The 23,947-nt window shown below is 36.5% G+C and overlaps 1 protein-coding gene across 1 annotated transcript in view; it reads left to right on the forward strand.

Moving 5' to 3' along the window:
* Positions 1–23,947, forward strand: part of GPC3 (glypican 3) — a 338,830-nt gene that overhangs the window by 20,389 nt on the left and 294,494 nt on the right. The window contains exon 2 of the mRNA XM_036443491.2: positions 11,060–11,221. Coding sequence (XP_036299384.1) covers positions 11,060–11,221 — 162 coding nt within the window. The remainder of the gene's footprint in view (positions 1–11,059; positions 11,222–23,947) is intronic.

Genomic DNA, 23,947 nt, shown 5'->3' on the forward strand with positions numbered 1-23,947 from the left:
ATAAAAGTCTGAGCGTATGATACCCAGGTGTGTCCTCTGCAAGGTCATTTTCTTTCAGGCTAAATAACAGAAGGGTAACTTTAAGCTGCTCTCTCTAGGATAATTTCTTTTACCAGCAATCATCATTTTCCCTCCCAGTTTCAAAAGCAGTCATTTTTTTCATCTGAATTCCTATCTTGATTAGCAAGAAATTAATGAGTGTAAGATTTGATTTAGATAATGATTAATTAGGGGAAAAGGCACCGTTCTAATAGCACTATTATATGCTAAGGAAATTAGCTAATATTTTTGGATAGCAAATTGACTTGTCCTCCATTTATAAAAAGTATTTAAATAAACGGAAGAACAAAATAAATCCAGAGACATAGAAACATGGAAAAGACTGTTGATCCTCAGAGAGAAGGCTGGGGTAGGTGGGTGGGTGGGTGGGAAGAGATTAACCAAATAATTTGTAAGCATATATGCATAACCCATGGACACAGACAATTGGGTGGTGAAGGCCTGGGGTCAAGGGCAGGGGCGGGGTAAAAGGGGTTAATGGGGGCAAAAAGGGAACATATGTAATACTTTCAACAATAAAGATTTAAAAAAATTATTTTTTTCTTGGTTCATTAATAGTGCAATATGCACTTACTCGTTTGGATAATTTTAATGGGCATCTATTATTTTCCCTATAAGTCATGAAGCAACCAGTTTTGGATGCCATTCATTTATTAGCTTAATATTATTTTAATAATAATATTACATTATTATTTTTTAGCACAATGTACCTTTGTTAGCAAAAAAAAATAATCCTCCATTCATAAATCAGATCTTGACAATTAATGTGTCAAATCATTATATATATGGAGAAAATTCAATTTTCATTTTTACTGAGCTCTGATGATTCATTCTCTTTTGTTACTGTTTGAGTATGTTCTATCTGCTCTTAGAAAAACATAAGGATCAAGATGCACATGAATATTTTTGTTTTTTAATGTGTTTTTAAAGTGATTTTTGACAATTTATAGTCATTTGCTAAAATTGCAGTCTAGTAAGATAACCAACATATAGAGCATAGTAAAGGTAATTAGAGAATCCAAGGGCTGGAAGTGACCTTGAGAGGTTATTTAGTCCATTTCCCAATTTCAGGCAGTAAGACTAATCTTCCTAAACAGCACTCTTCATCATATTATGCCTCTGCTTGAGAATCAACAGTGGTCCTTTATAGCCTATGGTGTCAAACCCACAGGCATCTGTCTGCATTCAAGGCCCTTCAAATTCTGTCCTGTCTTAACTGATAAGCAAGCTCCACCCTAGATGGAAGCTTCTCACCAGGCAGGTTAGTCTTGTCCCACTACTCCACTAGTGCCAAACACGTTTCACCCATTGGTCTCTCCAAATCCTTCCAATCCTTTACTGTCTAGCTCAAGCCCCATTTTCCCCTGGAAGTCTTCTATGGCCCTTAGAGCTTCTGGTGGGCATTCCCTTATCTAGCAAGTGTTATCCATATTGCATTTAAAAAATAGTTGATTTAAAAAAATCAACTTTATTGAGATATAATCTATTATATTAAAAGCATATTATGCTAATTAGACCAGACAAAGCTGCCATGGGTGGGGGCCACAGCAGAGGCAGCAGAGGCCCTGAGTCACAGCAGTGGGCAGGGTCTGAGACAGAGGTGGCTGCAGCAGTGGTGGCGACCAAGGCCCTTACACGAATTTTGTGCACCGGGCCTCTAGTTTACAAATAATAAGATGCAGCCATTTTGAATGAAGAATTTCATGAGCTTTGGCAAATATATATACCCATGTAACCACTACCCCAACTTAAATATGGGCTATTTTTATTACCTCTGAAAATATACTGCATGTTTCATAACCTAAACATAGACCAACTTTTACTGTTCTCTAGCTGTTTTGTGTGAAAGTCTGGTATTTCTAGCATGAATTTATTTTAATTTTACTTAACATGTATTAAATATTTACCTTATCCTGAGAAGACTAAAAGCTTTGCACACATAATCTTACTCAATCCTTGCAATAACTCTGTAAAGTAAGAGCTATTGATAACTTCATTTTATAGATAAGGACAAAAAAGCCCTATAGCAGTTAAATAACCTGCCCATGCTTACACAGCTATTGAATGGCAGGGTTAGGACTAAATTATAAGCAACTGGGTAAGAGGGGCCATGAGTGCTTTTGCTCTTTCTTGTCCTCTAGTGCCTACCATGGTGCTGAGGCCATTAATACTGATTTAGAGTAAAATTCAATAGAACAGACATATTTAAACAACCCCATACACGTTGTTCACTAACATCTTCCAATTAAGGACAGGGCTCAGGCACAGAATTAGGTCACCATCTGATTGTGAGCCTATGACTGCATAGGGGAGGTGGCCAAGGGAAATCAAGAGCAGTATGAGATGTCAAGTCCTTGAATGGGACCAAAATAGAGCAAAAAGTGGACCCAAAGGAAAAGATTTGTGATGAAGGTCAAGAAGACAAGTAACCAAACTAAGAGATCCCTTTACACAAGAGTACACATCAGCAGGGAACCTTCTGGGGACTATCTTGGTTTAGCCTCTGAGAGGAGAGGCACAGGTAGGGTGCTCAGCTTGGATACACATGGGCATAATCCCCCATAGGAAAGCTTCCATAACTACAATATGCCCTTTCAGTTGTATGATCCAGAACTGGACCCAATGTATATTGTCTCAGAATAATTAGAAACGAATTACTTCATAGTTCCTTCAAGTGAAACATCTATTTGTATATTTTCAAGATGTTTGGAAATTGAGTTTTTTGGGTGGTATTTTAACATTTTTTCAAGGTCAAAGTTAAGCATATGGATGTAAAATTTTCAGGGTCATCTGTCTCCATTTCCTCTTTTTAGATCAGACAGACCAAAGATCTTTGCTAGTGTTCTCAGTCTGTAGTGCTCATTAATTCAACACTATCTATAGAAGGCTGAATGGGATCAGCAGGGCATCCCAAAGTAGATGGGAGTCATTCTCTGTTCTTCAGAACTAGGAGAGGAGATTATAATATGAAAGTACTTTAAAAATATATACTTTTATTGATTTCAGAGAGGAAGGGAGAAGAATAGATAGAAACATCAATGATGAGAGGGATTTATTGATTGGTTGCCTCCTGAATGTTGGACCGAGCCTGCAACCCAGGCATGTGCCCTTGACTGGAATTGAACCTGGGACTCCTTGGTCCGCAGGCTGAAGCTTTATCCTTGAGCCAAACCAGCCAGAGATATGAAAGTACTTTTTAATCCTCCAAAATAAATGAAAACCAGCATCCCTGTAATGACTTCAGTTAATTTTAATTTTTTTTATTAGCATCTGGGAATGCAAGTTATTAAGCCTGAAAGAGTTGAACGTTTCTGGCTCATTTGTTCATTCTTCACCTTATCTTCATCCCAGGCTATATTGCTGGTCCCTATTCCCATTTTCCAGCTGAATTTCATTTTTACAAAAAGAATTTGATGAGTGTGGTCCACCATTCCTTTTCCTTTCCATCTAATAAAAGAAATATTTTCCTTTAACCTTCTTTTGTTCCTGACATACTAAAAGAATATTTTTATCTTTAATGTGTCTTTTGCGGGTTGCCTCTTTTTCTTGAATTGACCTTTTTGCTTTTATGAACACAAGTATGTACCAGTTCTTGGTGTACCCCTCTAGTCATTTTCTCTTGGCTTTATTTTTTTATTCATCCCACTCGGATTCAGTTCCCAGAATAACTCTTTGTTTTGTTGATGAGGATTCCTCTCTAAATTATTTTTCTATTTCTTTCTATTTTGTGTGCTTTTTATTTTTTTGTTTCTTTCATGTACATGTTCGTGCATCGAAATGGTCATATTTCATTGTTGTAATTTAATTTAGGCATGTCTAGCTCTCCAGTCTCACATTGGTCCCTATGCTGTTTTATACTTATACTGGGACTTACTTCAAGCTGTTCCATGGAATATACAAACTGAATTTGAAATGTTTTTTTCTCTTTGGCATATATTTCTCTCCTTCCCAGTTTGGAAATCCTGAGTTCTTATCGGTTTATAGATATTTTATTTCCTCAAATTTATAGCTAACTCTTAGCCCACAGTTAAATGGTACTGATTTATTGATAACTAGTTAACTAGGCAGTGATAACTGGGAGGGAGGACAAATGTTGTCATATATAAATTTCTTATATTTGTATATAACATATATCTTCATGACATCTGAAATGTTTCCCCAAAAGTTCTCATTTGAGGTTTTATTCTTTAAAGACTTTTGGCTAAATAATTTTTTTGCAGTTGTGGGAGTTTATACAATAATGAGACTTGATCACCTCAGAGAAGAGACACACTAATCAAGCTCTAAGTTACTTTATGAATTATCATATCAAAGGCAACCGAACTGGTTTCATGATCATTCAAAGAGTCATTTCTGGGTTTCTGTAGGTACACTGAGCAGAAATTTGCTTCCTTCTAAGATCTAAGAAACTCATAGTACTTCACAAAAAACAGATCTGAGCCTTATTATTTTATAACTCCCACTAGATCTGGTGGGAGTAAGAACACTATGAACAGTCACCTTGCCAACTAATCCTACCACTTCTGAAAGCTAGGAGTCATCACCAGTGGAAATTTAAAAGCACAAAGGATTGTATCTATAATATTTAATTTGATGAACATATTCAAATACATATCTTTCATACACATACTGTATCAGTTTACCAATAAAATAGATTAAACCTGGCTAGGTGGACAAGAATTTGGTATATGCAAAATACTGGCTATATACATGTGTGTTACATATGAACTTGCTTAAATCTAGATTAGCCACTCTTCCCTAATGGGAATCTTTCTCTTCTTGGTCCCATAAGCTGAATCAATTTCTATTCCTAGAATAGCATTACATTTTGTAACCTAATGTAGAAAGAACACAGTGAGCTAGAACTAATTGTTTCCCCCTTTTTCTGAAGATAATCATAAAGCTTTTAGGCTTAGACCATATTTCAAATCAGTTTAAGACTTGTATGTGAGATTGATATTTCTAGGAAATAAATCTGAATTCTGTCTCCAGACCCCAAATTGTATTTTGACATGTTAAATATTACCTTTCCATCCAGTACTATAAATTGCAGTGCTTGATTAGGTTTTGGGATATGTATTATCTGTGCACTCCTTTATTACATTTGTCAGTAGCTCACATGAGGAGGGAAAAGTGGAATGCTTAGCATCAATACTGTAGTCTCCCAACAGTGATGTCATGTGAGGCAAAACTTGAAACTTGGACATATTCATTAAGGCCAAGACTTAACTGGAATTCCCAGGGAAATAAGATGTAGTAAAAAAATAAATTTTCTGGTAATTTAGAGCTAACTAGTCTCCTCTCCACTCTTTTAAAGCCTCAGTTGTTGAAAAGCTCTTTTAAATGTATAAAAATGCTTTCCAGCCTTGTTTCCATAAAGTTTGATATTCATTATGGAATCTTATTTTAAGGACCTTATGGGACTTTGGGGGAATCCTCCTTATTTTCCCAATACATATTTTCCCAATACATAATCCTAGCTAACTGTTGCTTTATTGCACTCGTTTACTATGTACTAAGTATTTATCTCTGTTAATCCCTTTAGACCAGTGGTTCCCAACCTTTATAATGCTGTGATCCTTTAATATAGTTCCTCATGTTGTAGTGACCCCCAACCATAAAATTATTTTGTTTGCTACTTCATAACTGTAATTTTGCTACTGTTAATGGATCATAATATAAATATCTGTGTTTTCCAATGGTCTTAGGCTCTACAACAGTGATTCTCAACCTGTTGGTCATGACCCACAGGTTGAGAACCTCTAGCAGGGTCACCTAAGACCATTGGAAAAATTTGTTTAGGTCAACTGGGAGTTGTAAAGCCAAAAATCCCTGTCAACAAAGTTCCGAGTATCATAGGACTTAGCATGTTTGCCATAGTGATTGTGGGCTGGGCACAACATGATGGTAAATTCGGAGTGCAGTAGCTGGGACCATTAGTCAATTACATTCCCCACAGTAGGAGGTCTGAGATGCATATTTTCATGGCCATAACAGAAGAAACTCAACAAATATTTATTGAAGGAAGCGTTTGATTGAATCAGGAGTTTCAAAAGAGGAAGGATATTTGAATTAATATTCATTGAGCCCTATTATTTGCTAGTATTGGTGGAGGATATAAAATCCTGGTACTCTCCCTCTCTTCCCTCATATATCCTCAAATATTGCCTTATGAAAAAAGCCTTCCTTATATGCATCCAATGCAGGAGCACCCAAATATATAAAAATAAAATTTCTGGAAGATATCAATGGAGAGATTGACAGCAATACAATCATAGTAGGGTACTTTAATACCCCACTGACATCACTGGATAAATCCTCTAGACAAATTAACAAAAAAACCTCCAAAACAACAAAACAAAAAAAACCTCAAACACCCCAGCAATCCTCAATGACTCACCAGATTAGATAGATTTAATTGATATCTTCAGAACATTTCACTCCAAAGTTACAAAATACACATTCTTCTCAAATGCTCATGGGACATTTTCAAAGATAGCTACATATTGGGTCATAGGCAAAGTCTCTCCACATTGAAGAAGATTGAAATCATATCAAGCATCTTATCAGATCACAATGGCATAATATTAGAAATCGACTACAATAAAAACAAAAAAAAAATCAAATACTTGGAAGTTAACTAGCATGTTATTAAACAGTGATTGGGTTACCAAAGATATCAAAGAAGAAATTAAAAGCATCCTGGAAACTAATGACAATCAAAACACAACAATCCAAAATCTATGGGACACAGTAAAAGCAGTCCTGAGAGGAAAGTCCATAGCATTACAGGTCTACCTTTTAAAAAAACCAAAACCACAAAAATAAACAAAAAACCTCACTGGTAATAAATTATATACCTCTACAACCTAAAGATTTAGAAAGAGAGCAAGAAGAAAAGCCCAGAGTGAGCAGAAGGAAGGACATAATAAACATCAGAGCAGAAATAAATGACATAGAGTCCAAAAAAAAAAAAATACAAAAGATCAATGAAACCAAGAGCTGGTTCTTTGAAAAGATAAACAAGATTGATGAACCTCTAGCCAGGCTCACCAAGAAAAAAAGGGAGAGGACCCAAATAAACAAAATCAGAAATGTAAGAGATTAAGTAATGATTATGAAAAAATATTATGAACAACTTTATTCTCCAACTAAACAACCTAGAAGAAATGGACATATTCCTACAAAAATAAAACCTTCCAAAATTCAATCAGGAATAATAAAAAATCTCAATAGGCCAATAACTACAGAGGAAATTGAAGCAGTAATAAAAAATTCCAGCAAACAAAAGCCCAGGGCCAGACAGCTTCACAGGGGAGTTTTACCAAACATTCAAAGAAGAACTAAAACCTATCCTCCTCATACTATTCCAAAAAGTTTAAGAGGAAGGCACACTTCCAAGCTCTTTCTATGAAGCCAGCATCACCCAAATCCCAAAACCAGATAAACACAATACAAAGAAATAGAATCACAGGCCAATATCCCTCATAAACATAGATACCAAAATCCTCAACAAAATTCTAACAAATCGGATCCAGTATTATATTAGACATATCATATACCATGACCAAGTGGGATTTATTCCAGGAATGGAAGGATGGCACAATATCCCTAAATCAATAAATGTGATATATCCCATAAACAAATTGAGAGACAAAAATCACATAGTCATATCAATCAGTGCAGAAAACGTCCAACACCCTTTCTTTATAAAAACCCTTAGCATAGTGGGAATAGAGGGATCATACTTCAACATAATAAAAGCCATATACGACAAACCCACAGCCAACATCATACTTAATGGACAAAAACTAAAACCATTTCCCCTAAGAACAGGAAAAAGACAGGGATGCCCGCTTTCACCACTACTGTTCAACATAGTACTGGAAGTGTTAGCCATAGTGATTAGACAAGAAGAAGAAATAAAAGGTATTCAAATTTGAAAATAAGTAGTAAAATTACCATTATTTGCAGATGACATGATACTGTACATAGAAAACCCTAATGACTCTAAAAATTATTAAATTTAATAAACGAATTAGTCAATGTAGTAGGACACAAAATTAACACCCCAAAATCTATGGCATTTTTATACACCATTAGAGGGCTGGTGCACGAATTCATACATAGGTGGGGTCTGGCTGGCTCACCCCGATGGGTGATAATAAGTCACTAATTATCTGAGAAATGCAAATCAAAACAACAATGCGGTACCATATCATACTTGTCAGAATGGCTATCATCAACTAATCAATAAATGACAAGTGTTGGTGATGATTCAGAGAAAAAAGAACCCTTGTGCACTGCTGGTGGGAATGCAGATTGGTGCAGCCACTATGGAGAACAATATGGAGTTTCCTCAAAAAACTAAAAATGGAACTCCCATTTGACCCAGTGATCCCACTTCTAGGAATATATCCCAAGAAACCAGAAACACAAATTAAAAAGAATGTACGCACCCCTATGTTCAGAGCAGCACAATTCACCATAGCTAAGATTTGGAAATAGCCTAAGTGCCCATCATCAGATGAATGGAATAGAAAACTATGGTACATCTACACAATGGAATACTATGCTGTGGTTGAAAAAGGAGTTCTTACCATTTGCAACAATATGGATGGAGCTAGAGAACATTATGCTAAGTGAAATAAGCCAGGCAGAGAAAGATAAATATCACATTATCTCACTCATTTGTGAAATATAAGGAACAACATAAACTGATGAACAAAAACAGTCCACAGACAGAAACATCAATCAGAACATCAAACCTCAGGGAAGGTAGGGGATGGTGGGGCTAAGGTGGAGAGATCAACCGAAGGACTTATAAACATGCATATAAGCCTAATCAATGGACACAGACAACAGGCAGTGGGGGAATGGGGGAAAAAGGATATATTGATATATGTAATGCCTTAATCAATAAAGAAATTTAAAAAATAAATGATTCAAAAAAAAATTAACAGCTTCATTGATGTATAATTGGTTCAATAAATTGCACACATTTTAAGGGTATAATTTGATAAATCTGATATATGTATATAGCCATAAACCAATCACCACAATGAAAATTATGAATATATCCATCATCATCCCGAATTTCCTCACTCCCACCCCTCCCTGTGCTCCACCTCCTAACAATCACTTAACTGCTGTCACTATAGATTAGTTTTCGTGTTTTAGATATTTATATAATGGAATCATAGAGTATGTAATTTAAAAAAATTTTAATGCAATATTTTAAAAATTCATCTATGTGGTAACATGTATCAATACTTTATTCCTTTTCATGGCTGAGTATAATTCTATTTCATATATACGTATACGTAAAATATCACAATTGGTTTTTCCTTTCTTACTTAGTTTTATTTTTTCTGTAGTACTTATTATCATAGTTTGTTGTCTACCAGAATTAAGGTCCTCAAGGGGAGGGACTTTGTATACTGCTATAGCCACAGTGCTTGGCACATAGGTACTCAATTAATATTTGGTGGATGACTTTCATTTACTCCCATGGCTTCAGTTTTCATTCATATGCTGATGACTTCAATGGGTGCAGAAGTGTGTTGAGTCACCAATAAAGAGCTGAGAATGACAAAGGTTTCTATCGCTGGGAAACTTGATGGATGATGATCATTAACTGAGATAACAGAGTACAGAAGACAGAGAATTGTGTGTGAGTGTGTTTATGAGATATATTGAGTTCAGTTTTGGGCATGCTAAATCTTAGATTCCCATAAAGTAGTTGAAAATGTAGGATTTTGGAACTTGGAAAAGAGGTGAGGGCTGGATTAGGGAGTTTAGCAATTGTATGGGTTTAGGTAAGATCATCCAGAGAGGAGATGTAGAATGAAGGAAAGGGTCAATAAAATTTAAGTGATAGGCAGGAGAAGAGGAAGCAAGAAAAGAGAGAAAAATGGCCATAGCAGTAGGTGCATGCTTGTGTGTGTATGAGGGGGGCGGGGGTAGGGGGAAGGTTCACTAAAACAAGGGAGAAAGAGAGTGTTTTAAGAAGTAGAGATTGGTCAACTGTGAAGGATGTTATAAAAAATCACACTGAAGCATGGAGGCATGGAACAAACTAACACACTCAATGTGGGCGTGAGAGGATGAGGCGAGATAAGTAAAATAATTTTTATACTTATATGCATAGCCCATGGACACAGACAATATGGTGGTGAAGACCTGGGGGTGGGTGGGTAGGAGCTGAGTGGAGAGGGGCAAAGGTTGGGAAAATGAAAGACATTTGTAATACTGTCAATAGTTTTCACATTGAATGAAGACTCAGAATAGGTCCTGATTTGGCAAATCTTTATGGAAATGCAAAAATAAAACATTCTGTATCATAATATAGGTAGCAGTGAAATAGCTCAGGAGTTCAAAGGAACAAGAGTTCTGCATTTGTGATAGAACTATAATTTTGGAGTCCCAAGGAATTAGGTGATTGCCTGAATGTTAATATTGTACTCTGGGTGTTTCCTCTGTAACTCTTGCCTTAGATCTTTAATTAAAATTATAACAGCAACAAAGCTTCAGTATGATACTGCTGTTTTATACATTTATCCCCCAAAAAGCAACATTGGGTTGACCAGACATACATTTCATTTGGAAATCATAACTGGAATTTTGAAATTTACTTCTTGGTTATGTTCTCATTTGTATATTATAATCAGAAAAAAATAAATTGTAGGGGTGTAGATTAATCTTTTAACAGACATTAAATATAGGTATTCAATGGTGTATACATGGTGCAATAAATTAAACTTATGCAGAATTTATGAGTCAAACCTAGGTAATTAATTCTAATGGTTATTCAAATAGAATCAGTCATAAGGATATTTGGGAAGAAGGGATTAGTTAAGATAAACACTAATTTTGAATAATCAACATTTTACTGAACTTTAAAAGAAATGCATTGTTTTGGCCTCTGCCTCTTTTCTCTGTGTGAGTGTGTGTATGTGATATTCTGCTTACTGAAACATGAAAAACTTGTTTGTTTCAGGATCAGATTTGCAAGTATGTCTCCCCAAGGGCCCAACATGCTGCTCAAGGAAGATGGAAGAAAAATACCAAATAACGGCACGTTTGAACATGGAACAACTGCTTCAATCTGCAAGTATGGAGCTCAAGTTCTTAATTATCCAGAATGCTGCAGTTTTCCAAGGTGAGTTCTGGCAATCATTTTAAATGTGGTGCCAGAGGTATCATTATGTGGGTACTTGGCTTTCAAAAGCTAAATATAAGTTATAAATTACCATTATGGCATTAATGCTTGATATAAATACCTCCTAGTAAGAAAAAAATTCTGTTTAAGGAAAACATGTTTTTTAAAGACGTTTCATTCCAATCTTTGGAAAGGTAGGTATTGGCAAAAAAATCATTGTCCAAGGACATATTGTTTATCTGTTTGTAAAATGTTATAAATTCCTTTAGAAAGAGTAAATTATATTTTCTTTCAAATAACCTGTAAGACTTGCTTAAAGAATAAAAATAGTTTACTTAAAATACTAGTTTTCTCCAGGCATGAGTTAGATAGTTCTGAAACATATACAAACTCCTTCTGACCACTGAGACCATTTCCATTTAAGAGGGGAAAACTGGTTTGATGGATCTACATTTTCTCATTTGTGTGAGTGGTTTTCACTTCTTGTGAGTTTCAGTTCTTACTATATCTGTCTGTGACTAAAATAATCTGTTGTTGCATTGCCAGATGTGTAGAAAATTGCATTTCTCTTTGCTAACTTGTAGGAGTGGCAGGATGGGGAATACCTCCTTTGATTCAAAGACCCAGCTAGGGATGATAATGATAAGGGTAACAGTATTGGTAATAGCAAGCATGTATATAGCATTATATGCTAGGTAATCTTATAAGTGCTTTACATATATTAATTCATTTAATCCTCAAAATAATTCTGAAATGGAAGTATCATTATTATTATCCCCATTTTATGGATAAAAATCCAAGGCACAGAATGGCTAAGTAACTTGCCCTAGGTCACACAACTATAAGCAGAATTATAAAGTCATACAACTAATAAGCAGAATAATAAATGAAAGCAGAATTTGAAACCAGGCAGCTTGGTTTTTAAAGTCTATACTTTTAACAACCTCAGTATGCTGCCTCCTGTGAGGGAAAATTAATTAAGGATATTGGGGTTTTCTTTTATTTTTTCTTAAGCAGATGTAATCAGCTGCCTTTTTCTTGCCCCATAAAGAAAGAATTGAGGTTGTATAGAAAAAATAATAATTCTGACTACTTGATATTCCAAATCTTTAGAGTTATACTACCTTTATTAAAATTAACCTCTTTGAATTGTAAGGTGGGTTGATTATAGCTTATTTTGTATGTTATAATGAAATTCTTAGAATTAGCTTACAAAATTATTCAAATTAGCTAATAAATCATACATTCACAACAGTTTCTTGGGACAAAACTTCAGGGGATGTTGGGTTGATTATATGAAGTACAATATATCAGCTTGAAGTATTTTTAAACCTATTTAGTAGTCAGACTCTTGTGAAGAGTTTGTTGAGACTAACAATTTGGCAATAGAATGAATAATTTAAGGTGATTTTAAAAATACATGTACCATTCATGTACCTCTTAGATTGGCTGGTTGAAAATGGGAGTGATAAGAAGTAATGTGACATGAGAATTAGGTTGAAGATGAGAACTGAATCTTACCCTTTGGGGTGTTAAGGTGCTTTTTCAGAATGGAGTATTTGTGATTTAATTCCAAGAATAACCAGGCCCACACATATCTTACTACTATTGCCTGCCTAGAGGGGTTTGATAGAGTGATCACACTGGTATTCTTACATGCAGAGTAGTTAACATGACTCTCCATCTGAATGCTTTGGGTGTAACCATCTCTTGTCTAGTCCTGCATTTTGCACATTGTTTTCTAGGCCTGCAACAGCTCAAGAATAGGTGAGAAAGGGAGTTTTTGCAAGATTTTGATAGGATTAATTTACAGATATGGCTGCTGTGGCATGGATTTTGAACATTAGTCATGTAAACAGAATGGTAGGAAATGGGGGCAGCACCTACTAGTTGTATTTCTCTCTCTCTCTCTCTCTCTCTCTCTCTCTCTCTCTCTCTCTCTCTCTCTCACACACACACACACACACAATATATGTATTTTTTAAATCACCTTAAATTATTCAAATTGTTCGGATAGACACATGGCCAATCCTAGCAAAGGAACATAGAGACAGCTAGATGATGTCTGAACTCATTGTGTGGCCTTCTTCCTTGTCACTATACTATGTATTTGTTTTTAATCTTTTTTCATTCTCTTTCCCTGCTTCATAGGAAAAAGATAGACTCTGATGTCAGACCTCAAGCCAATGTCATATTTGTAGAGGCATTGCACCAGAACCATTTGTATGACAAACATTTGGGGAGACGAGACTAAAATCAGAGACCCCTACAAGATGATAAATGGGGGGGGGGGGGCACAGTTTTTTTTCCTAAAATATATTTCCTCTCCAAGATGCTGATAGATGAAATTATTATTATTATTTTTTTCAAATACAGTATTTTATTTTATTTTTTTAGGGTAGTTTTATTTATTTATTTATTTATTTATTTATTTATTTATTTATTTATATTTTTTAAAATATATTTTATTGATTTTTTTTTTGCCTCCCTCCCTCCCTCCCAAACATCCCCTCCCTCCCCAGAGTTTTGTGTCCATTGGTTGTACTTATATGCATGTATAAAAGTCCTTCGGTTGATCTATTATCTCCCCCAGATCTTCCTCCCCTCCCCGCTGTAATTTGACAGTCTACTTGTTGATATACTGTCTCTATATCTATCTTTTGGTTCATCAGTTTATAATGCTCTTTATTATCCACAAATGAGTGAGGTCATGCGGTGTTTCTCTTTCATTGATTGGCTTATTTCACTCAGCATGATATTCTCCAATTCCATCCAGGTTGCTGCAAATGATGAGAATTCCTTCTTTTTTATGGCAGCATAGTATTCCATTGTGTAGATGTACCATAGTTTTTGGATCCAATCATCTGCTGACGGACACTTAGGCTGTTTCCAAATTCTGGCTATTGTAGATTGTGCTGCTATGAACATAGGGGTGCATATATCCTTTCTGATTGGTGTTTCTAGTTTCTTGGGATATATTCCTAGAAGTGGGATTACTGGGTCAAATGGGAGTTCCATTTTCAGTTTTTTGAGGAAACTCCACACTGCTCTCCACAGTGGTTGCACCAGTCTGCATTCCCACCAGCAGTGCACGAGGGTTCCTTTTTCTCCGCAACCTCGCCAACACTTGTCGTTTGTTGATCTGTTGATGTTGGCCATTCTGACAGGTGTGAGATGGTACCGCATTGTTGTTTTGATTTGCATCTCTCGGATAATTAGTGACTTTGAGCATGTTTTCATGTGCCTTTTGGCCTTCCTTCTGTCTTCTTTTGAAAATGTTCTATTTAGGTCCATTGCCCGTTTTTTAATTGGATTATTTATCTTCCTTTTATTTAGTTGTATAAGCTGTTTGTTAATAGATGTTGGAGATTAAACCTTTATCAGTGGTATCATTTGCAAATATGTTCTCCCACACTGTGGGCTTTCTTGTTGTTTTGTTGATAGTTTCTTTTGCTGTAAAAAAGCTTTTTATTTTGATGTAGTCCCATTTGTTTATTTTCTCTTTAGCTTCCATTGCCCTAGGGGTAGTATCAGTGAAGAAGTTCTTTTGGCATACGTCTGAGATTTTGCTGCCTGTGGATGCTTCTAGTATTTTTATGGTTTCCCGTCTGATGTTTAAGTCCTGTATCCATTTTGAGTTTATTTTTGTGAATGGTGTAAGTTGGTGATCTAGTTTCATTCTTTTGCATGTGTCTGTCCAATTTTCCCAACACCATTTATTGAAGAAACTGTCTTGACTCCATTGTATATTCGTGCCTCCTTTGTCAAATATTAATTGAGCATAGTGATTTGGGTTGATATCTGGGTTCTCGATTCTATGCCATTGATCTATATGTCTATTCTTGTGCCAGTACCAGGCTGTTTTGAGAACAGTGGCTTTGTAATATAGTTTGAAGTCTGGTATTGAGATCCCTCCTACTTTACTCTTCTTTCTCAGGATTGCTGTGGCTATTTGGGGGCTTTTATTGTTCCAAATGAACTTTTGGAGAGTTCTTTCTAGGTCCGTGAAATATGTCGTTGGTATTTTAATGGGGAGTGCATTGAACCTATAGATTGCTTTAGGAAGTATGGACATTTTGATGATGTTGATCCTACCAATCCATGAACATGGTATGTTCTTCCATCTCCTTACATCTTCATCTATCTCTTTTTTCAGTGTCGTGTAGTTTTCCGCATATAGGTCCTTTACTTCCTTAAATTTATTCCTAGGTATCTTAATTTTTTTGGTGCGATGGTAAATGGAATTGCTTTTTTAGTCTCTGTTTCTGCAGTTTCTCTGTTGGTGTATAGAAAAGCCATGGATTTCTTGGCATTAATTTTGTATACTGATAGATGAAATTATTGAGAAAATTTCTCCAATACTTCATGCATATGAAATTAGATGTGAGCTATTCTCTCCACCACATGAAGTTGAAGAAAGCTCATCCTGATCTTGGCCTAGATCCACAATCTATTTAGGATTCCACTTGGGGGTGTTTAAGCACTGAGTGCTCTCTGCAAATATGTGCATGGTTCCTCGAGCAATCCTTATTGCCTTGATTTGGATTTTATGTCTTCATTTGCAGAAAGCCTTTGCCCTCATAAATGAGCCTGGGGCTCTTTGCTACAGTGGTTGGAGTGCTGTATTGCTAATGTTGTTTTGATAATGATTGAAGCATTAAAGAAAGTTGTACTTTATTTTCAATCTTTGCATTGCCTCGTTTCCTAAATTTAATTTACTTAGATGTACTTAGTAAAATGGGGCAGCACAGTCGTTTTTTGTTTCTGCTTAATTAATTCTTTTTGAGAAACTCTATTAAAGTCGGTTTTCTTTTCTATTTCCCCCCCACCTAATAATAATTATGATGATAATGATAATACTAATGGCAATTTATTAAGTGCCTACTATATGATGTTTACTTTTACACAATTATCTCATTTAATTTCCCCAGAAGCCCTAAGAGGTTCATATGATAATTATCTTCATTTTATAGATGAAGAAAGTCATTGATGCCACAGCTTCTTTCAAGCCATCATGTGACAATATTTTTCTTTTTCTCAGTGTGCTTAAAGTTAAATAAAATTAAGAAGTTGTAGGATTTGTGGTCCTTGAGAAGAAAAATGGGACCAAATTCTGAATTTTTCATTGCATCTTCACCACTTCTATACCTTCAAGCTTTGAGTTCTGTTTTCTTTGTAGAATTTTATGATAGCTTTTAACCTTGTGCTATCAGGAATTATTTGGGGTATATCTAGTTTTTTTTTTCCTGTATGTTGGATGATTCCAGTCTTCTCCAAGGTGCCACTGAGTTTGAGTGAGAATAAACTCTTTAGAATTCAGTAACACTTTGGTTTTTTGGAAGTTGCCTATCCTATACCTCGAACTCTCTTCACCAGAAAGGTGAAATAGTGGTTAAGCAGAAGTCATATCTGGGCACCTAAATACCGAGGATCTCCTGCTTATTTAGTTGACTCATCTGAGAGCTCCTTGGGACCTTGCACAGAGGCTACTAATGTTCTAAATTTATGCACAGTCTTTACAAGTATGATTTTCTAGTTTTCTATCTAGTAGTAAATAACAGTTAAATAGAAAGGTTATAAAATATTGCTGGAGGGAGGTATATATAACCAGCAAGAAGTCATGTGCTACAGTAAGGGTGGAAGACATGAAACTGGACTCAAGAACTCACTGAATGTGGCAATTGGGGGCTTTTAGTAGAGAGGTATATCTTACATGCCTCAGTAGACCCTGTATTATGATCCAACAACTCATATTCATAGAATCAATAAGAACAGATAAAGATATTTTAATTTTTTCTTAATATTTCATTTTATTTTTTTCTTTTAAAAAATATATTTTATTGATTTTTTACAGAGAGGAAGAGAGAGGGACAGAGAGTTAGAAACATTGATGAGAGAGAATCATTGATCAGCTGCCTCTTGCACAGTCCCTACTGGGGATGTGCCCGCAACCAAGGTACTTGCCTGGACCGGAATCGAACCCAGGACCTTCCAGTCCACAGGCCGACGCTCTATCCACTGAGCCAAACCGGTTTCTGCTCTTTTTTCTTTTTAAATAAATCTTTATTGTTCAGATTTCCCCCCCCTCCCATAGCTCCCCTCCATCCGGTTCCCACCCCACCCCCCTGCCCTTATCCTGCCCCTGACTGTCCTCATCCATAGTATGCTGTGCTGTTTGAAATGTTAATAGTGCCAGGTCCAGTCCTTTGTCAGCTGCTCTTCTGGATCCTGTCTGGTATATTTTACACACAAATAAGGAGTTACATTAGAAAGAAGTTGTTGTGCTCAGGCTGTATTTTAATTATATTTTCTGGGCCATGCTACTATGGTAGAGAGAAGGAAAAGAGGAGTCAAATTTTAGATATCTTCAGTTGAGCTTCACTGAGTGTTGGAAAGCTTTCTTCTACCTGCTTTCTGTGGAGGAGATGAAAAAAATATTTCAGTGGGGAGGGGGATAATGTTTCTGTGCTTCTTCTGTTTTTCCCCTCCCTATTTTTCCATTTCCATCTGCTCTTGACAGTTCTTACACTTTTTTTTTTTCTTTTAGATCCTGTCTCTCCCACTCACCTTAAATAAAACTGACCTTGGTTTGAACACCTTTTTCCATCAGCTGAGAGCAATTTCTCCAGTAATTTCTTCTTGAAATAACTGTTTAGGGATATTATTCAAACAAAGATTTTTTTTCCTTCATAGTTAGTATGTAACTAAATAATTGCCTGAATATTGATAAACATTTTTTTTGAGATTCAATCATTTGTTCATTTAGTTTCTATTTAGTTCATTTAGTTCATTTAGTGGAGCTTCTAAGTGAGTACCGAGCAATTTTTTTTCCATTTCACAATTTTTCCCCTTTTAGTTTGACAGTTCTGCCCATGCTACAGCTCTGATTCCCTGACTCAAACTGCTGGCCATTCTGTCACAGCCTTTTCTTCTTAGAAAATAATATATGGGAGAGAATAAATATATGGGAGATAATAATTACATTGATATATAATTAAGAATTTAATTCATTTACCAGGACTAAATATAATAACATTAAACTGAATAGGAGAATTTTAGGAATGCAAACCATAACAATGAGTGAGGTTATATATTCTTGAAAATGTAAATTATTAATCAAACTGCTTATCTGTATAGCAAATCTCTAGTAATCCCATTATAAAAGGGAAAGTTTCTCATCAGATCCCAGAAGATGCTGGCTTTAATTAGGGTACTTTTATGGCCCTGACTCAGATATTTTGGTTACAAAGTTTTAAAAAAAAATTGATTGTTTAACTATTAATGCTATTGGGAAAACAATTGGAAACTGGATGTTTAAAGTCATTTCAGTTTTAAACTAAGAACTTCTGGATTCAATTCAGTTTCAAAATTCTGTGGTTTTAGCAGAGCTAGAGACTGGGGAGTTATAAATCTTCCCTGTGATCCCTATTGATTTAGAAAAGCCAGTCATTAGACTGAAAACTGTTTAATAAAAAGAGTTTGGTAAAAATGACTCAGTGTGCAACAGAGATTGTTCTGGGGCCAATCTGAGGTATAGAGATAATGCAGATACCCCAGCCCATGCCACTTGATTCAGTGGGACTTAGAACTCACAACCTGTAACTGCCATAATCCCTGACCACCTCCTCACTAGTTATCCCAAGAAAGTAAATTAATGGACATTGTCCCTGCCCTCTAGACACTTCCAGGAAAAAAAAAAAAAAAACACTTTTACCTAGAGTGATTTCTTCCCACCCCTCCCACATGGGATTTTTTTATTTTCTGAAAGCATATGTTCCTCCTTCTCTTTCCATCTCACTGAACTGCAATACCTGATATCAGAGTAATGAAGCATATGTTTGAGCGATTTGAATTCTGTCAGTAGAGTGGAGGTGAAAACAATTTTCCTCTAAGCTGGAAGTAATAACATAGAAATTTAAAAGACCTTTCCTTCTATTGACTGTGGGATGCCTCCAGGGGTTGGATACACACTTGTATTCCTCCTTTTCCCTCATCCCATCTTTCAGTCATCAGGTCTTGTATCTTCCTTTATACTTCCTCGCCTCTTTTTTTCTATATTCCATCTCTGGGGTCTCATTGATCACATACTGATGCTTTGTTGTTCTGTCTCTGATTTTCATTCCAACCTCCATCAGCTCACATCTAGACTACCAGCAAAGACAGAGCTGAGTTTCATGCTTTAATATCCACCTTTATTTCCCAGCTCAGCAATGGAGGGTCGTCATTAAGAGAGCTGGGTTTGAGTGAGTCTGGGTCGGTATAGGTAGGAGACATGGGGCTAGTATGGAGAAGAGAAAGTTGAGGGCTTGGGGTGAGAATCAGAAACCTCCTCTCTCAATATGTACCAAGTCAGTGAGAGATGAGTAAAAAAATTTCCTGCTCCAAAGTGTTTTACTTATATTGTCTTATTTAAATCTCACAACAACCCTAAGTTTGGTACTGGTATTAGCCTCATTTTACTGCTGAGAAAGTAGAGGCCTAGAAAGCTTAATTAAGTTACTTGTCTAAAGTCACACAGCCAAAAAATGGCAGACACAGGAATAGAACCTAGCAAATGCAGCTCCAGAGCCTGTGCCCTTAGATGCCGTTTGTTATACAGCCTCTATGTATGTTGTTTCATGGTCATGGGCCATCTCCCCAATTCTAGCTTTCTTTCTTGCAAGGAAATTCTATAGTATTTAATAAAAAAAAAAAACAACCCACATTTGCTGAACAAGTACCTAGCATATCTGAAGGCAGGTATTGTGGGGGATCCAAAGATGAAAGCTACCACATGCCTACCTTCAAGTAGCTCAAATTTCAGTAACTAAGACTTTTATACATGAATAACTTTGAGTACAAAGCATTCTAAGAAAAATGCTGTAAGAACAATTTTAGCAGTTTTCTGTGGGGAGTAGGGATAGATCCAGGTTTCATGGGGGGGCTCAAAGCTTATACAGTTAGGGGTCCTCTTTTAGAACAATAATTAAAAATTTAAAATGCAAAATGCCTGTGGCTCTTTCAGTAGGAGGATTGCAAGTGCGGGTCCCTGTAGCTTAAATTTCATTATCTTCATAGGAAATCCGCCTCTGTATGGGAATGTGGGGTTGGAAAAGATTAATTCCAACTAGAGGGGAAAGGTTCTTGGAGGAGATTGCATTTGTGTATTCTCTAGATAGATGTGACTCTTGATCAAGAAGAAGGGCAGATGAGGGAGTTAGATAAATTAGTTCACTTCTTTTTCTAAATTAAATTAAAATCTAAACATTATTAATTGCCTACTAGATATGAGTCTTTCTGGACTCCCTGGCTAGCCTTACAGCTTCTCACTCAGTCTTTCCTTTGAAAGGGCATAACACCCAGGGAAGAAACAGAGGGGCATAGTGTGAAAGGCATGGGCCCTGGCTTCAGGAAGACTGGAGTGTAATTTTTCACTCTCTATTCCCTCTCTTTGTGACCAAGGGCAAGTCACTTTTCTCTGAGCCATTAATTAAAGAGGGCTAAATCAAATGTGGGCTGTGAAGACCTTAGCTCTATGCTGGACTGTAGGAAATAAATGCATAGTAGCCATTGTTTTTTTTTTTTAAATTCCCTCTTATGCATTTGTAAGCATATAAAGCACATTAAATATAATAGATTTGCTTTGTGGTATTGACTGTCATATGTCTGGCATATACATTTTAAAATACTTTAATATAATTATAATTAATATAAAATGCTCTAATATACCTACTCATGATCCTATCATTCAGAGACAATGGCTTGTAACATATTTGTGTGTTTTCTGTGTGTGTGTGTGTGTGTGTGTGTGTATAAGACTAATAGAATACATTTTCTAAATGGTCCCCAAGTGGTCTGAATGAGTTAAAGTAACTAGATCTAACAAGCAACGGCACACTATGATTTCATTGGTTATATTAGGGAAGGAAGGAGAACAAAAATGATAAAAGGAAATTAGGATATTTATAATGCTTCCCTCTTTTGGTTTAAAATTTTTTAGCATTAGCACTGGACCTGATTAAGTAAAATGTAATAATTAGATTAGATTAAGTTCCATTGTATTCCTTATCCTGAGAAACTGTGTGTTTTCTTTCTAGCACTTATCACATTTATAGTAATACATGTATGGTTATATGATTAATACGGGTCTCCTTTACTAGATAATGATATTTCTGAGGATAGGGCTTATTTGTATTCTGCCTCACTGCTGTATACCCAGTGAGATAGTTAGCACTCAGTATATATTTCAGTGAACACACACACGCACACACACACACACACACACACACACATATTAAAATAAGTAGTACCAGTAAAAATAGATTTCTGGAGACACAAAATGGCAATTGAATAGGCAGATGTGTTCTAAACCTTATCCTGGAGCAGATAGAAGGAACATCTAAATTGAATAACATACACTCAGAAGTGGCAAAGTAGACACAGCTGATGAGACAATTCATAGCCGGGAAGGGCAGAGGACACCTGGAGAACAGCAAGATTGAGGATCTGGGCTGGAGAGAGATGCAAGACTTCCAAGCTGAGAGGATCAGAAGAAAGCTGCACAGTACCAAATCCACATCCCTTGGGGACAGGCATAACATCTGACTGTGGAAAGGAAGCCAATAGAGCTGCCGGAGGCAGGGGATTCTAGATCTAAGTCCACAGCTATGAGAGGCTGAGCCCAGAGGGGACAGCCTGAAGAACTGCCAAAGTCGCATGGTGTCAGGGGGAGAGAAACTCTCAGTGGCACAGTTGTTTCCCCTCTTTTTGGCCTTTACTTTTATTCGCCATACCCAGTTCATAGTACCTTTCAAATACAAGCACTCACCCATGGCTGAGGCACAGGTGGAGGTGTGGACTTTTGGAGTCTGAGGAGAAGCTGTTTAAGGCTCATTATGGGAACTCTGCTTCCGGGAATTCGGCTTCCACTGTGGGTGCCGCCATCTTTGTGATGGTGGAATACTTAATTTGCATATTCCCTTTTTATTAGGATGATTTTCTTTTTCTCCTTTTTCTTTTCTCTTACCATTTTTTCTTCCTCAATATCATTTTTGCCTTCTTTTCTCTGGTTATCGGTGTCATGATTAGAGTAGTGTTTTGTTCCCTTTGTGCTGTTCGGTCAATGTGGTAGATATTGAGCCACATAACCAGACACCCTGAGAGGAGATTCCATCCACTAATGGGACAACTACACCAAGAAAACCCAAATATCTAAGTAGCAGGCGTTCCTAGATTGCCCAGCCCAGAAGACCAGAGAGATTACACCACTGGGTCCCACAAAACATCTACTACATAAGACAAATTCAAAAATCTGGGTGGCATAGCAATTTGGTCTGATACATAGAAATAATTACAAATAAACAGCAAAAACGGTGAGAAAAAGAAATAACTCCCATTTGCAACAAAAGGATGAATCACCAGAAAAGTATATAAATGAAGTAGAAGTAAGCAATTTTTCAGTGAAAGAATTCAGAGCAATGGTTATAACAACACTGAAAAGGATAGAAGACAAATTCAAAAATATGTGTAAGAATCAAGAAGAAATGGAGAAGAATCAAGAGGAAATGAAGAATGTACAACCACAATAAAGAACACAATGGAAAGTTTCACAGTAGACTGGAAGAAGCTGAGGACTGCATCTGTGAGTTAGAAGACAAGGTAGAAAAAAACCACCCAAGCACAGCAGCAACTGGAAAGAAAACTTAAAAGCAGGAGGAAAACCTAAGGCAGCTTTGGGACAACATGAAACAAAACAACATCCACATAATAAGGGTGCCAAAAAAGTGGAAGAGAAGCAAGGAATAGAAAGCCTATTAGAAGAAATAATGACAGAAAACTTCCCTGATGAAGAAAAAAGCCATATAAGTCCAAGAAGCACATAGAGCACTAAACAAGATGAACCCCAAAAGACCAACACCAAGACATATCATAATGAAATTGGCAAACATCAATGACAAAGTAAGAATCTTAAAGGCTTATAGAGAGAGACAGAAGGTTACCTACAAGGGATCTCCCATTAGACTATCAACTGATTTCTCAACCAAAACACATAAGGCCAGAAGGAAATGGAATAAAATATACGAAGTGATGCCAAGCAAGGGACTGAATCCAAGAATACTATATTCAGCAAGCCTATCATTCAAAATTGAAAGGGAAATCAGGAGCTTCTCAGAGAAAAAAGGACTAAGGGAGTTTACTACCACCAAGCCAGCAATTTAAGAAATGCTAAAGGGACTGCCATAAAAAGAAGAATAAAAAGGGAATAAGGAACACAGGCATAAAGAATAAAAATGGTGACAAACAAGTTCCTATCAGATATAATAAAGGCCTAATATAAGGTGACCAGACGTCTGGCTTTTGGTGGGACAGTCCCGATTTTTAACAATTTGGGACTCCCACGGCATTTTTAAAAAGTCCCGATTTTTGGAAAGAAATGCCAAAAGCAGGACGTCTGGTCACCTAATATGTAAATTGACCAAACGGCAGAACTATTGGTGGAATAACTAGTCGCTATGATGTGCATTGACCACTAGGGGGTATATGCTCAATGCAGAAGCTGCTCCCAGCCTGCAGGTCCCAGGCCAGCCAAAGCAGGTGCCAGCAGGAAGTCCCCCAATCGCCCCACTATTCTCCCCACAGATCAGCCCTGATTGCTGGCCAGGCCTAGGGACCCTACCCATGCATGAATTTCATGTATCGGGTCTCTAGTCAATAATAACTTTAAACATAAATGGGGTAATGCTCCAA

The sequence above is a fragment of the Pipistrellus kuhlii genome, unplaced genomic scaffold (genome assembly GCF_014108245.1).
Source record: "Pipistrellus kuhlii isolate mPipKuh1 unplaced genomic scaffold, mPipKuh1.p scaffold_m20_p_19, whole genome shotgun sequence".
NCBI lineage: Eukaryota > Metazoa > Chordata > Mammalia > Chiroptera > Vespertilionidae > Pipistrellus > Pipistrellus kuhlii.